Below are 14,602 nucleotides of genomic sequence, written 5' to 3' on the forward strand. Positions count from 1 at the left end.
AATACATATCTCTTTGAGGGTCTAGATGCTAATGTACAAATAAATAGTACATACACTGATATACATAGGGCAATTAATAGAGTAGATCATAAAATATTGCTTGATAAACTTGCATATAATGATGATTGCATGGTGATTGTGGCACTGGTTTAAGTCCTATATATCAAATCGTACACAAAAGATAACTATTAATGGTTATGAGTCAGAATTTGTTCCGGTTACTTCTGGAGTTCTGCAAGGATCCATTTTGGGGCCATTTGTTGGTATTTAGCTTGAGATATCAGCTAATATTTCCGTAGTGGAAGGGAATAGGATAAACACAATATAAAAGTACGATAAAATTTAATAGAAGAGCAAATACAGAAAGCAACAATTGTTTCTAAGAGTGTGTCAACTTAATTTAAAACCATAACTTTTTAAATTACAACCGGACAGTACTTTATAGCTGTATGAAAATAAACCTATTTCTAACACCATTGCTATTTCTACTTTTTATCAATAACATTGCAAAATGTTTTAAATTTTGCCAATTATTATTATATGCAAATGACTTAAAAATGTTTCACACAATAAGTAGTTTGGATGACCATTATAGGTTTCAAGCTGATTTAGACCGCTTTACTGATTATTGCGTAAGTAATAAATTGTCACTGAGTATTAATAAATGTAAAACTATAACTTTCACTTAGAAAAGGCAAGTAAGTCATTATACATATACCTATTAACGACTTAGGAATTACTTTTGATAATAAATTGCATCTTGATCTGCATATAGATAATATTATCCACCGTCCCTTGACGGGGGCCGAAGTGTGGCGGCCCGACCTGAGGTTCGAGCCACTTAGGCGCCCTCGGGCGCACGCCGCAGTTCATTAGAAAGAGTTGACACCTCTGTCGCTCCCCTCTCGCGGGTTTGGAGTGCCATCTGCACTCGCTCCTGTTTTCACGCGTTCGATGAAGTTATAAAGGCCATCTGCGGCCAACAACAAAAACTATATTGGTATGCTTTGCGTGACAGATAAAGTTACCGACATAACCCAGAGGATAAACAAGTTGAAGTGGCAATGGTTTGGTTACATCATTCGAATAGAAAACTTTATTTGCTTTGAATAAGTATTGACAAAGTTATTATAAAATACATAAACAGTTATAAATTCGGCTAATATTAAGCATGCAAATTAGATTTGTTTTATTTTCAATATGACTACCAATAATTCAGTTAAAATTCATAATATAGTACCGTGCATAGTACGTTACATTAATATTTATACTTTAGGTACTAAATGTCAATATTGATTTTTACTCAAACATTAAATATTTTATTCTCCAAATCGGTTCGAGTTCTAGAACTTTTACCCAATCACAACTAACTAGTGAATATATTTTTTAGTCATGATTCCCGAGAATTCACACGAACTAACCGCGTATGTGCGAAATGCAGCGCTTTCACAAGATTACTCTGTCATTGGTTATAATTCAGTATAGCACGATAATCGAAGATCTATATAGAATAAAATGCATTTTTTTATTTTTAGACAATAGCGGCGAATACAACGACAATATCGCTTTTTAAAGATATTTTTATACAAGATAGAAAATTTACATTTATTAAGGATATTTTTGTATGAAAAGTTTTATGACATTTGACATCTGAAATTATATTATTGTCGTCACGTGTATACATGTGTGTATATAACTTGTTAACACCATACATTGTGTATAATTTGCTAATTTAATGAATTGGTTGCATAGATATCATACTGATTGTTTTTATTTAAAGTGTCGAGGTAGATATTAAAGAAATGCTCCCTCTGCATTGTCATCTGTTAATGACAGTTAGAGATCACAGATATACGTTATAAATATTATTTATACTTATATTACCACTTCCTTTATATCAACGAAATTTAAGAACAAAAAATCTTTGAAAGACAAGTACCTAACGTATGCGTAGTATCACTATTAATTTCCTGTAAAGGGGAACAGGCATTCATCTGTAAGTTATATATTGGGCAATACCAGAGATCGGAGAGACTATGTTTAAAACAATACTAATTCATCGCCACATTAAAAAAAATAGCATGTAATCACATTCTACGTTAAAAGAGTTGGCAGTGCCCTTATATCCAGGAAACCTAGAATATGAAACGCATGTTACTTTTTACTTACCTGACCTTTACCTAAGCAATATCGCAATGAAATAAATGAGCAGTTTTAATGCTGAACCATTATCGCTATATGCTTAATAATAATGCAAAATATTGATATCGATTTTATAAATTGTATGTTAGACATTTACAATAAGATAAGGGCTTATATTAAATTACTTTATTTCGATCTACTTCAATTTTAACTTATATCTATTAAAAATTATCCTAAAAACGTCGCTTATTCCTTCCATTACATCACACCTATCACAAATTAGTTATTTAATAATTTTGAAATGGAGTCAAGATTCCGACTTATATGGTTCATAAGATGAACATAATCTGCTATGATAGACCAATTGGAATATTAGCTGAGAACGGTAACATAGTTTTATACAAAAAAAATATTTGCAATAATACAGGCCTAATCTCTGTCTTCTTGAGCTTTTGATATCTCATGCTTTATACTTCGTTGTTTCTTGTATTTTATTAAGTTTAAAATAATTGTTATGTTTATAGGATTATTTATCTTACTAAATAAAATATGTGGTAGTGTGTATTGTTAACAATGGCAGGTTTTGGAGATTATTCTGGATATAATAGACCTTTTGGTCTGGATCCCAATAGAGAGACGAATGATTTGTATGATACCCGTTATCAGCAAATTTATGGATATCACACCCCTATCACTGAAGAGTATCAGGGCCCTCCGCTGATTCTGGACGATCCCCCTGACGAAGGTATATATCATAATCATAACATACCTTAGCTGAACCATTTTGTCAAATTTGTACATTAATCTCACATAAAATATATTACACATTATTATTACGTAAAATAATATTATAATACCCTGTGTTGTTTCAGATAATAGTTCCTATGTAACAACAGCAATAAGTGTAGCAAGTCTCATCACAGAGAATTTGTTAAGTCATCCATTTATTGTATTGAGAAGACAATGCCAGGTAATATTTCTCATAGCTTTTTTTTATTGGTGAAAATGGAATGGTAACACCGCCTGCGCTATCGGTATAGGCTGGCGAGGCACCAGTGATAGATGATACGTAAAGATAAAAGCAGGTCAGTTGGCCCATTGTAAAGAATTTGACAAAAATTACTCAAGATGGTTTCCAGGGGGAACCGCGTGGAGGTTGACCTGATATGGTATATTGCTAGCAATGGATGCTATTATTACCCATTACTAATAATTCCTTTCACCCTTGCTTATATGTTTAGATCCTTATATATGTTTAAGTAAATAAGTCTACATACATTTTCTGGTCAATAGATACCCTTAGTGTCCTAAAGGGAAAATATTTTTTTAGTTAGATCATTTGTGCCTTAATGATTTTAATATTTTCATGAATTTTAACATCTACATATTTATATAAACATAGAACTTGAAATACATAGAAAAGGACTTTGGCAACTTTTTAGCACAGCCTATACATAACAGTATATTTTATACCTTTATAAAGCAGATGTAGATTATGATATATTTTTTAGGTATAATATACTGTTTCAAAAATAAGTAAATAAACCGTAATTGATATATATGCTTTACATAAATTCAAAAGTGAATGAAACAGATTGTAAGTGGCTTTACATTAAGATAGATAGAATATGGATTCAGATCCTCACATTCTCCTCATTTTTGAAGCAATTGATACCATATGGCAGCTCTGTTACAGGTACACAATAGTCTCAAGAACTTTCACATTGTTCCATATACCCTATTGCCAGTAGTAGTGAGATTACACAGGAGACAAGATATCACTACCTTGTGGAAGGGCATTGGGTCAACCTGCATTGTAAAGGGTCTCAATTTGGCTGTTGAAGATGTGGTTGCTAAAGGAACAGGTTGGCCAAAGTGAGTATTATTGTTTAAAAATGTTTACAATTCTAGAATTCTAGTATTAGCATTTATTTGTTTAAGTCACTATCTTCCTGACCTTGTTCCATATTTAAAGTCAGCATGTTTTCCATTTACCTCTTTTTGAAATTGTCTCAATTCTTTTGGTCATGTCATCTTTCACAGTTAATATTTTCTAGACTTAAATTAAACTTAATACTTTCCTTACCACATTCTCTGTAGATTATAATTAAATATAAAATCAAGAATCACTACTTAAAAAACAGCAAATCTTTATTGAGTGTAGAAAAATCATCACCCTTTTTACTGTATCATGGGCAAACTTTGCTGTGTTTCTTCAATACCTTTTGATACATATAAAGCTAGTAAACACAAAAGTATTCCAACAATTGTTCTTAGGTATTGTCTTTGTTGTTAATATTGTCTTACACAATTGACCATCCTAATTTGAATGTGATTAAAATAAGTTCGCTAATTCTTTCATAAGCCGTGCTGAAAGATTATGAAATGGCCTTTCCCGTGATAGGTTCTCTCCATCCTGTAACCTCGGGCCCTTTAAATATAGCATGAACATTTTATTTAGAAATATTTAATATTTGTTCCATTTGTTACAGAGAAATTGGAAAATGTAGTTCTGTCTTACAATTTCTGCAACACATAACATTAAAATGGTAAGCACTTATAGAGCTTAAAATAAATAATTTATGACTTTCAAATTTTTAACTATCCCGTGAGTGATGACAAATACTGCTAAATCTAATAAAGCTGACATAGCACTATTACATTGAATGGTAGAGGAACAAGCGTAAGCTTGTTCCTCTACCATTTCAATTCTATTACGCTCATGAAATGCAGATAAGTTAAATGTTATTGCTCTAATTTAGGTTGGGTAATGGTCTAACCTGAGATTACAATTATCTATGTACAATCTCTCTCTTCATTAAAGTTTACTCTTGTCCATGTAACTAATTCATGCATCTTCCAGCCAGCTCTATCCCAGGCCATATCTTTGACCTCCCTATATGACACGACACCTAGTGTTTCCTTTATCTGTCCCATGTCCTATGTACAATAAACATTTAACTTTACATTGTTTCATTAACATTGTATTTTATTGCAGTATTAGTTTAGCAATCATTACACCATTCTATTCAGCCAGTTTGGTGGAAACTGTACAGAGTGACATAGCAAGTGACAAACCAGCTCTCTTTGATGTGTTCCGAGAAGGATTTGTGCGCATCTTAGAATGGGGAACACCAAGCAGAGGTAGGATGTTACCTATATGGGCAATTGTTTTGCCTACAGCAGCTCTGGGGGTCTCTAAATATTTAGCACAGTGAGTAAATTATGTTAAGTAGTGTAAAAAAATATTGTTTTATAATTATCATTTATAAAAAGCTCTTTTATAATTAATTCATTATTTCTATTTTAGTGTTACAATAAAAAGTTTAACTGCAAGAGTTCTCAGATTTCAACAAAGACACAAACATGAACTAAGTGATTCTTACAATATGAATTATCATAAAAGCACACAGAATCCTCTGATAGAAGATATCAACTTGAAGGCCAACATTTTCTCCTTCATTGCTATGGAAATTATGTTCTATCCTGTAGAAACAATCATACATAGACTTCACATACAGGTATCTCAATTATAGATTACTAATAAATAGATTAATAATAATACATTACTTATTCTTTAAAGCAATATTTAGTATTGGAAGAATTGCATATTTATATTAGTATTATAATATTCCTACTTGCTTGCTTTTTTTTATGGATGACAATGGAATGGTAACCCTACCTGCATTATTGGTATACACTGGCAGGGTATCAGTGAAATGATAGGTGAGGATAATAACAAGTTAGTTGGCCCATTGTGACAAATTCAACAAGACTTAATCATATTGGTTTCCAGGGGGTATTGTGTGGAGATCAACCTGATAGAATATATTGCTAACAATGGTGCCCATTAGACTCTATTACTAACAATCCCTTTCCCTCCAACCGATACATGTTGTGCTATCCTGGAGTTATAAACTTTAAAGTATAAGCGAGAAGACTATGCAGATTATGATATCATTAAAAATTTTAAAACGGGGTACTTGAAAGAGTATACTCAGTTATGTCCATATAGAAAATCATAACTGATTAAAGTTTCTATCTATTTGCTAAGAATCAAGTTCAATATCTATAACTATAAATGAACTTCTTCTAACTATAATTATTTTTCAGGGCACAAGAACAATAATAGACAACTTAGACACTGGAACATCAGTAACCCCTATTTTGACTGGATATGAAGGATTTGTGGATTGCTACAACACAACAATAGCCAGGGAGGGTGTGGCTGGCTTGTATAAAGGTTTTGGTGCATTGGTACTCCAACTTGCTGCTCATTTGGCAATCATTAAGTTAACAACATTAGTTGTAGCAGAAGTATCCAACCTTTTAAAACCAGCCAAATCTCCTTCAAACTCTGAGGACTCTGTACACTCACAACAAAAATATTTATTTAATTAAATTATAATTATCCAAGACTAGTGTAAAATAAAACATTACCTGTTTGCACATACAACAGTCAGCAACAACTGATGCAATTGTTTTTGTTATTTCTAAAAATTCATTGGTTGAAAAATTATAACGATAATTATTTTATTAATGTTGAGATAAACTACTTTTAGTTTGAAATCAGTATGAATGATATTCATTATATAGAATGTTTTTTTATTATTATTTTTTAGAAATAATAGATATAGATATTAAGGAAAATATAGAAAAGAAATAGGTTTGAAATAAAAGTTGGTATTTATATGTTTTACTTTATTTTAAAATAATTAAAATCAATAAAAGTTACGTTCTAATTCTATAATATATAAATTATCTTTTTCATTATTACCATAAAATTATTTCTTCTTTTTAATGCGTTAACACATATCGACCTTTGAGTAGTCTTCTCATGATAACTCTACGTCCATTTGGTGTCGATATTCGAGTTTGCCAACCATGTCGGCGGACACGTTTCACTTCATTTGGTCGAGGGAAATAGCAGCGAACCTTAGTTCTTATAGCGGTTACTGAAAAGCATTCTGGTTTTACCAAACTAGATGCAATACCAGTTGAAGAAACTGTGCTAAGACTTTGCTTGACTAATCTGAAACATTAACAACAGATTCTTTATGTCTGCATTTTTAAAAACTGGCATCATTCGTCTTCAACAATGTCTCTATAATCTCAATTTTATTGTATCTAACTAACCTCAATGGCTGAAGAAATAATGTCATTAGTGCTGACATAATTACAAATGTTTTTATAATTTAACCAAAATAACAGTGATAATAATAACAAAAACAATTTTTTTAAAAGAAATATATGTATTACTGAAAATTTTATTCAGTTACCCACAAAGAGTATGTAACCAAAGAATAATAGAATGCACTTCATACCACAGATTAGAGCAAAGAGTAAATTACCAAGGGATAAGAGTATGTACCTCATACAAGCTACGTTCGGTCAGTAATATCTTGCAACTTTACACAAAAAATATATAGTCGTGATTTCTACGTCAAAATAATAAGAAATACAAAGCTAAAACTGTTCCATAAATAGTTTAGATGGCAACCGTTTGCATCAGATTCGACAGCATTTTTGTTAAGTCATTACTAAACGTTGCCGTGATGTTTTCTGACCAAATACACACATTAAAAGCTAGTTAGGAGGTTATGCAAAGCAATTAATAACATTTTTATAACATAAGTAACTTTTTTTGGTTTCGTTTTTTCGTATGTATAACATAGGGAAGCCAAAAGGACTAAGCCTACACAGTCTTCAATTTATATATGATAATAACAATTATTATTATTTTTTAATTATGTTTGGATATTTCAATGCATATTTGTATGTTGTAACATGCATTTCAATTTTTTTCTCAGGTTCCGTTAATATGAAGCTGATGCCAATTCTTGTAACTAGAGAAGCAAACGAAACATTGATTTTTTAAAAAATCTAATTCATAAATGTTAAAACATCGATGTTTTAACATCGATATTGAAACTCTAAACATCGACTGTTAGAGTTGCAGTTGAAAACCTACCTTGTTAGGAGTAGATTTTAGGAAAGATGACCAGCGTGAAAGTAGTAGTACTAATATAACACAATAGATTTAGTTTTTTTATAGTCCAAGTAATTGACAGTTTATTTATAACACAACACACACTAAATATATAAAACACTATATCACACTATTATATTAAAATATTAAATCATTTGTAAAGACAATTTTAGACAAAAGTAAATTATTAGAACAACAAATATTAAGGTTACTAGGCAATAATATTTTTCTTTTTCTATTTTCAAATTTTACTAACTTATTAATAACTAGTTTGCACCTTAACAATTTCAAGGACAGTATTATGACTGTGAAATATAAAAGACGGAATATGATGGCCAGTTATATAAAAAGCGTATTGTGATGGCCAGTAAATACGCCACAGATGTTTTAATATCGATGTTTTTTATGATCGATGTTACATCCCTACTTGTAACATAAGGATTACTTGCTCTGTGGTATCTAGGTCTATAGTCTGTGGTAATTTGTATTGGGCTTTTAAAGGAATCCACCCAGGGCCGTAAAAACTTTTAAATATTAATAAAAAAAAGTAATTTGTAATAATAATATGGCGGACCAAAATAACAAGGGCGCTAAAAGATTATTTTCGTCAAAAATTGCAATTTCTTGTGCTAAATAATTAGTAAATGTCCATTTTACAAATGTCATGTACGAAATTTCTATTGCAGTAATAATATTGTGTGACTGTAAGTGACTAAATAAAAATACGCAGTTTATAGTTTTCTCCACTGTGGTGATTTATACATTTCAGTGTAAATATAGGTATCCTAAATGAAGATAGGTTTTTATTTTCAGACATAGAATGTCGGCAATAAAAGTGAATTTTGAGATTGGACACGTAGCTTCTTTGCGATCAAAGAAAACCCCAGAAGGGTTTACTCATGATTGGGAAGTTTTCGTTCGTGGACAAGAAGGAGCCGATATTAGTAATTTTGTGGAAAAAGTTGTGTTTATTCTTCACGACACCTTTCCGAAGCCAAAAAGAGGTAAGATTTATTTATTAATAATACAAACTCTGCTATAAATTTATTAACTTTCCACAAATTATGATCATTATGAAATTGTTATGCATTTCTTCTGTAAAATTTTAAAACAACTTTGTCTATTTATATTTATCCATCAGACCCCGTAAAGAGTAGCTAGAAATAACCATATATATGTTCACGTCTAATTACTCCACATTTGATTAAATTATAGCTATCAAGTATTTTGAACTTTATGTCACCAATATGAATTTAAATCAGAAACAAATAGAACACTGTTGGATAATAACTATTCTTTATAATAATAATGAAACTTATGGTGAAATATAGGAAAACGTAAACACAAATAATAAGGAAATATTCAGTTAAATTAAAAATCACCTCTTTTTTAAAGTTGGTTATAATAAATAAATTGTAATATAAGGGGATTTCTATTTCGGAATTCTAAAACATTAAGTATATTTCTTTTTCCCTGTATTTTTTTTTTTTTTGTGTGTGTTGTGTTATATTTTCTAATGTTTCTTAGTAATTGATGTGGTTTACCCCTGTGTTTGCACTATGAGTTTTGTCATAATTGAATACTACACATATCAAAAAAGTTTAAGCAACACATACAAATTTCAATTTTACAATGTGTTTTCACATTAAATCCTTAGTATTTTCTTATTTATATTATTTTTGATATTAAACAACAATTTTTTTTTATTTATATTTTAATAATAATTACGAATAAGTACTGTATGTACATAGTACAAAGTAAGGTACATCAACTAAACTTAAACTAAAATTAAATGGTTGTACAAAAATTGCATAAATTAATACAAAGTGTGGCCTTCTCTGTTATGGAGAACTTGTTGGCACCGATTATTCATAGAATCGATGAGACTGTTTAGTAAGTCCGTCAGTTGTTCGGTTGTTGCCACTCCATCCAAGTTCTTTAAAACACATCTCTGGAGCATGTACAATGCATGTTCGATGGGGTTGAGGTCTGGCGATTGTGCAGGCCAAGGCAGTTTGTTTTCCCTTGCATACTTCATAAGGCAAAACAAATTGCCTCCCGTGTGTGTAAAACTGTATGCGAATGCGCATTATCATGCATCAACGTGAAATCGGAGCCAAGTGTTTATGCAAATAGATAGACATAAGGTAAAAGGTATTACCTACTTGTTAAGAAATGACATAATAATTAATAATTTGAAATAGTATGTGTTGCTTAGACTTTTTTGATGTGTGTATTTTTCCCTTGAATAAATTCCTTTTAAATTACTTAATTTAATATTATAAAAAATCTGGTTCTATTACTCCTAATATAAATACATAGCAACATATGCAATTATAATGCTTAGTAGCTTAACAAACAGTATGGCATTTTGTCCATGTATTGCTCAAGCAATGATTTTTTTATGCAACTTAGAATATAAAACGAGCTGACAGCTCACCTGATGGAAAGTGGTAACTGTCGCCTATAGACATGAGCAGTACCATAGAAATAACAGTGTATAATGTTTCGTCCATGAATAATCAACGAATGGGGGTTTATTTGTTGCCATTCCTCAGGAGTCAGGTGTTATTCCTCTGTACCCTGTAAATTCACTACCACATCCCATCCTTCAAACTGAAACACAGCCATACAAACACAACTGCTTCACAGTAGAAATACAAATGGGACAGACCAAAAGAAAATGACTTTTGTACAGAGTTTTCCTCTGGTATTTGATATATGTAATGGTAGTAATGTTACCGTTTTATGTATTGGTGTATTGTGATTTGTATTCATAGTTATCTTATATAACATCCCCAGGATGATAAAATACAAGAACACACTTCATTTCTTATATCAATAACATCCAGATAGAGCAAATATAAACAGCCAACTTTCCATAAAATGGCAACCAAACTTCACAAATGTCCACCTGATGGAAAATGGTAACTGACATGAACAGTACCATGGACATTACATAATACACTGTGACCCTAATGATACTCTTCATGTGTCGTTATGACAACAACTATCATGTAATACTTCTGTACTCTGTCCATTCAAAAATGTAAGTAGGACAGATGTACTCATGCCATTGAGTTTTGTACAAAAATTCTAGACTAATTTAGGTAACTTAGTATCAAAATATGAAAAATTTACACAATAATAAATTACTACTTATATTCTTTTTCAGCTGTCAAGGCACCTCCATTTTCACTCAAAGAGTCTGGCTATGCAGGATTTATGTTACCAATTGAAATCCACTTGATGAATAAAGATGAACCTAAAAAGATCCAATTTTCTTATGATTTATCATTACAACAAAGTGGACTTCTTAAAGACAGGTATATTTTCCAAAACCCCAATGATGACTTTAGAAAAAAATTATTAAAAGGTGGTGGTATCACAATAAATAATAATGCATTTTATACTAATCCAGACCAAGAAAGTAGAAGTAGAGACTCTTTCAGTGATGATAAACAACTTATTAGTAAACCAAAAATGTCTTCTGAAAATATAAAAAAACATAAGTCTAAAGAACACAAGGAGGAAATACCACACAGAACTAGTAGTTTCGAAAATCTCTTTGGACCGCCTATACAAAAACCGCCTAAAGTCTCAACAGATCCAAAAAAAAATGATAAAACTGCCAGTTTTCAAAATTCTAAGGCAGAGAAAAAAGATAAAGAAAGAACAAGTTCAGACAAAAAATCTAAACATGAGCATAAAGAACTAAAAACAGAAAAAGTAAAGATAAAAGAAGAGAAAGAGAAGGTGCGATCAGATAAAACTAAAAGTCATAATAAAGAGCAAGAACGGTCTAAGGATAAATCTAATAAAAGGCCCAATGAAAGGCCACCAACACCGGAAGCAAATAAGAAAAGATGTCTTAGTCCTGTTAGAAAACCACCCAGTCCCCCAGCCCGTTCTAGTAGTGCATCTAGTTTTAAAGATGAATATAAATCATCTAAACATAATTTAGAAAATATGGAGCAGAAAAGGCCAAAAGTTGAAGAAAAGCTTCCCGAAGTTAAAACTGAAAAAGAAAAAAAAAAGAAAGATAAAAAGAGCCATGATAGAGACAAAGATCGTAAGGACAAAAGGGAGCATAAAAAAGAAAGTCATAAAATAAAAGAGTCACCTAAAGATTTGCCAAAAGAAGTTTCAAAAGAAATATCAAAATCAAAAGAAATTCCAAGGGAAAAAGAATTACTAAAGGAATCACACCCAGTAAAAGAAAAACAAACCAAATCTGAAAAAAATAACAAATTTTCTATAGAAAATCTCAGAAAAACTCCTCCAGAAAATATGGATCGTGTAGAAAATCATAAATTAAAAGATAAAAGTGAATCAGAGAGAAAACACAAACACAAGAAGAAAGACAAGAAGCGAGATGAGTCTAGAGAGAAACATAAAGAGTCTAATAAAGAGAAAAAACATAAGCATGAAAAAAATCGAGATATACCTCAGGAAAAACCAGAGGTTATTGAACGGCGAGAGACACCTATTCCTAAAGAACGTTCTCTGCCTGAATCAGCTTCACCAATATCTATAGACACAGCCTCTCAGTGCAGTTCTAAGAGTGGGCTTGCTAAAACTTTGCATACTGGCAATGAAGATATAAACAGTAGTCATTCTGATTCAGAAAGCTCAATGATTGTTGATGAAGAAGAACCGAAAATTAAAATTGAAAATCCTTCTCCTGAACTACTGAAACATGAACCATCACCAGAACCGGAACCTGAGCCCGAACCTGAACCAGAGCCAGAAATGGAACCAGAACCCGAGCCTATAATAGAACCACCTCCACAAAAAGAAAAGTCAAAGAAACATAAAGATAAATCTTCAAAGAGAGAAGAAAAACGACGTAAACGGAAAGCTGCTGAAGAAGAAGAAGCTGAAAATAGAAAAATGGCAAAAGTCTCAGAACCTATACTCCCAAACAATGACATAGAACGTGGAGAAAGTAGTGGCTCTACTTCAGTAGAGACAAAAGTACAGGACAATGGAGTTTCTAGTAGTCTAGGAGAGGATGCTGAGCCTGGAGACTTATCACCTGAATATATGGGGCAGTTACGTGATCTGCAAAAACGTATAATGACTATCAACAACAATGAAGATCTAGAACGTGTTGTGAATTTAATAGCAGAAACTGGTCGGTATGAAGTTACTACACAAACATTTGATTTTGACTTGTGTTTATTGGATCGCTCAACAGTGCAGCAGCTTATACAGTTGGTAGGATGCTAGCTAATAATCGCAGTGAGAATGAAACTCTACAGTGTATTGTAAGCAATGTACGATGTTATTTTAAAAACAAAAGTGATGGTAGCTATAGAGTTCCTAGTGGACATTTTTTTATTATAATAAAACACATATGCTCATATGCCACTAGCTTTTACCCATGTCTAGGTCCATGTAAACGAAATATGTTTACTGACGGAAATAAAAGTACCGTATGTCCTTTTATATCTCACCAAATTTCGTAGTGATCGGTTAAGCGATTAAGACGTTAAGAGGTAACAAATAAATTAACTTTCACAATTATAATAAGGATTATGTCTTTTGTGAGCTGTAAAAATGTGAATGATAGCCAGGCTAATCTCATTAATTCTATATTAATTATTGTATGGATATATTCACACTGCTCTACACTTGAGTGCTAAGTGCAATACTGTAAAGGTATGTAAAGCTATAAGACTGTTGAAAGATTGTTGAAATCGTAATGTATATTTTGTACATTTAATATATTGATAACTATTATAAGTTAAAAAATTTGAGAGTTTTTAATTAACCCTCGACATTGGGGGTTATGTTAATAATTGTATAATAGGTAATAATGCTAGATGTAATTATTATTTTCTTAGTTCATCACAATCTCTTATTAAATATTTTATTTTTTGTTCGAAATTAATATAATTGTGAGTATTTACTTCGATATTATGAAGAGATAACCATAATTTTTTTACATAGATGATATTTTTAAAACATCACATTTTAAATGGTATAATATTTTAATCGAACATTTTGAATGAAATATTATAAGAATAAGATTATTTTGAATCTTTCTAAAATGTTTTGCTTTGGTTTTAATCGGCATCTGTATATTATGTTTGTTGTATAACTTATTTTTTTATTTAACTAGTATTTTAGGTATAAAATAAAGATACATAGAGTGTCCTTTTGGTTTTTTTTGTTCACAATTGCAATTACAGATACACAGATGTAGGAAGATACTTCAGTCTATATATAATTTAAGCGTACCTGAGGGAAGGTCTACCATGAAATATTTTCCTAAATTTCGGTGCAGAATAATACATAATACATACCGTTTAAAAATTTTATTCCTTTGGACTATTATGGTAGGATTTATGACGAATTGTTTTTTTAATGGGTGAAACTGGCATGGTTACAATGCCTGCGCTATCGGTATACGCTAGCGAGCTACCAGAAGGAGGATGAAAAAACAAGTCAGCCCATCCTGACGAA

The 14,602-nt window shown here is 31.3% G+C and overlaps 3 protein-coding genes across 5 annotated transcripts; 2 read left to right on the forward strand and 1 right to left on the reverse strand.

The window, feature by feature from the left end:
- The first annotated feature begins 2,572 nt into the window (after positions 1-2,572).
- Positions 2,573-6,832, forward strand: LOC113510600 (mitochondrial outer membrane protein SLC25A46). Its single transcript, XM_026894057.3, has 7 exons — positions 2,573-2,887; positions 3,015-3,112; positions 3,839-4,017; positions 4,635-4,691; positions 5,141-5,356; positions 5,453-5,663; positions 6,256-6,832. Exons 1-7 carry the CDS (start codon positions 2,716-2,718, stop codon positions 6,541-6,543), a joined length of 1,221 nt encoding a protein of 406 aa, XP_026749858.1. The 5' UTR covers positions 2,573-2,715; the 3' UTR covers positions 6,544-6,832.
- LOC113510601 (39S ribosomal protein L34, mitochondrial) lies at positions 6,829-7,482 on the reverse strand. Its single transcript, XM_026894058.3, has 2 exons — positions 7,279-7,482; positions 6,829-7,174 (listed from the first exon to the last, which is right to left on the reverse strand). The coding sequence occupies exons 1-2, from the start codon at positions 7,314-7,316 to the stop codon at positions 6,940-6,942; spliced, it is 273 nt and encodes a 90-aa protein (XP_026749859.1). The 5' UTR covers positions 7,317-7,482; the 3' UTR covers positions 6,829-6,939.
- Positions 7,483-8,646: 1,164 nt separating this feature from the next.
- LOC113510726 (protein ENL) lies at positions 8,647-14,268 on the forward strand. 3 transcript variants are annotated; one of them, XM_052896360.1, is made up of 3 exons: positions 8,647-8,835; positions 8,931-9,135; positions 11,307-14,268. In XM_052896360.1, exons 2-3 carry the CDS (start codon positions 8,952-8,954, stop codon positions 13,361-13,363), a joined length of 2,241 nt encoding a protein of 746 aa, XP_052752320.1. In that variant the 5' UTR covers positions 8,647-8,835; positions 8,931-8,951; the 3' UTR covers positions 13,364-14,268. The 3 variants fall into 3 exon arrangements, with proteins under 3 accessions (XP_052752320.1, XP_026750038.1, XP_031763063.1); XM_026894237.3 differs by having other exon boundaries at positions 8,649-8,835; positions 8,945-9,135; XM_031907203.2 differs by lacking the exon at positions 8,647-8,835 and having other exon boundaries at positions 8,842-9,135.
- Positions 14,269-14,602: the final 334 nt, after the last annotated feature.

Source organism: Galleria mellonella, unplaced genomic scaffold (genome assembly GCF_026898425.1).
Source record: "Galleria mellonella isolate WM207_F2 unplaced genomic scaffold, CSIRO_AGI_GalMel_v1 utg32, whole genome shotgun sequence".
Taxonomy (NCBI): domain Eukaryota; kingdom Metazoa; phylum Arthropoda; class Insecta; order Lepidoptera; family Pyralidae; genus Galleria; species Galleria mellonella.

Coding starts and splice junctions, on each gene's coding strand:
- LOC113510726 (XM_052896360.1), top strand. CDS start 8,952: ATGTCGGCAATAAAAGTGAATTTTGAGATTGGACACGTAGCTTCTTTG. Junction 9,136..11,306: donor CTTTCCGAAGCCAAAAAGAG/GTAAGATTTATT, acceptor ATTCTTTTTCAG/CTGTCAAGGCACCTCCATTT.
- LOC113510601 (XM_026894058.3), bottom strand. CDS start 7,316: ATGTCAGCACTAATGACATTATTTCTTCAGCCATTGAG. Junction 7,175..7,278: donor TTATTTCTTCAGCCATTGAG/GTTAGTTAGATA, acceptor TTAATGTTTCAG/ATTAGTCAAGCAAAGTCTTA.
- LOC113510600 (XM_026894057.3), top strand. CDS start 2,716: ATGGCAGGTTTTGGAGATTATTCTGGATATAATAGACCTTTTGGTCTG. Junction 2,888..3,014: donor GGACGATCCCCCTGACGAAG/GTATATATCATA, acceptor GTGTTGTTTCAG/ATAATAGTTCCTATGTAACA. Junction 5,357..5,452: donor GTCTCTAAATATTTAGCACA/GTGAGTAAATTA, acceptor TTTCTATTTTAG/TGTTACAATAAAAAGTTTAA.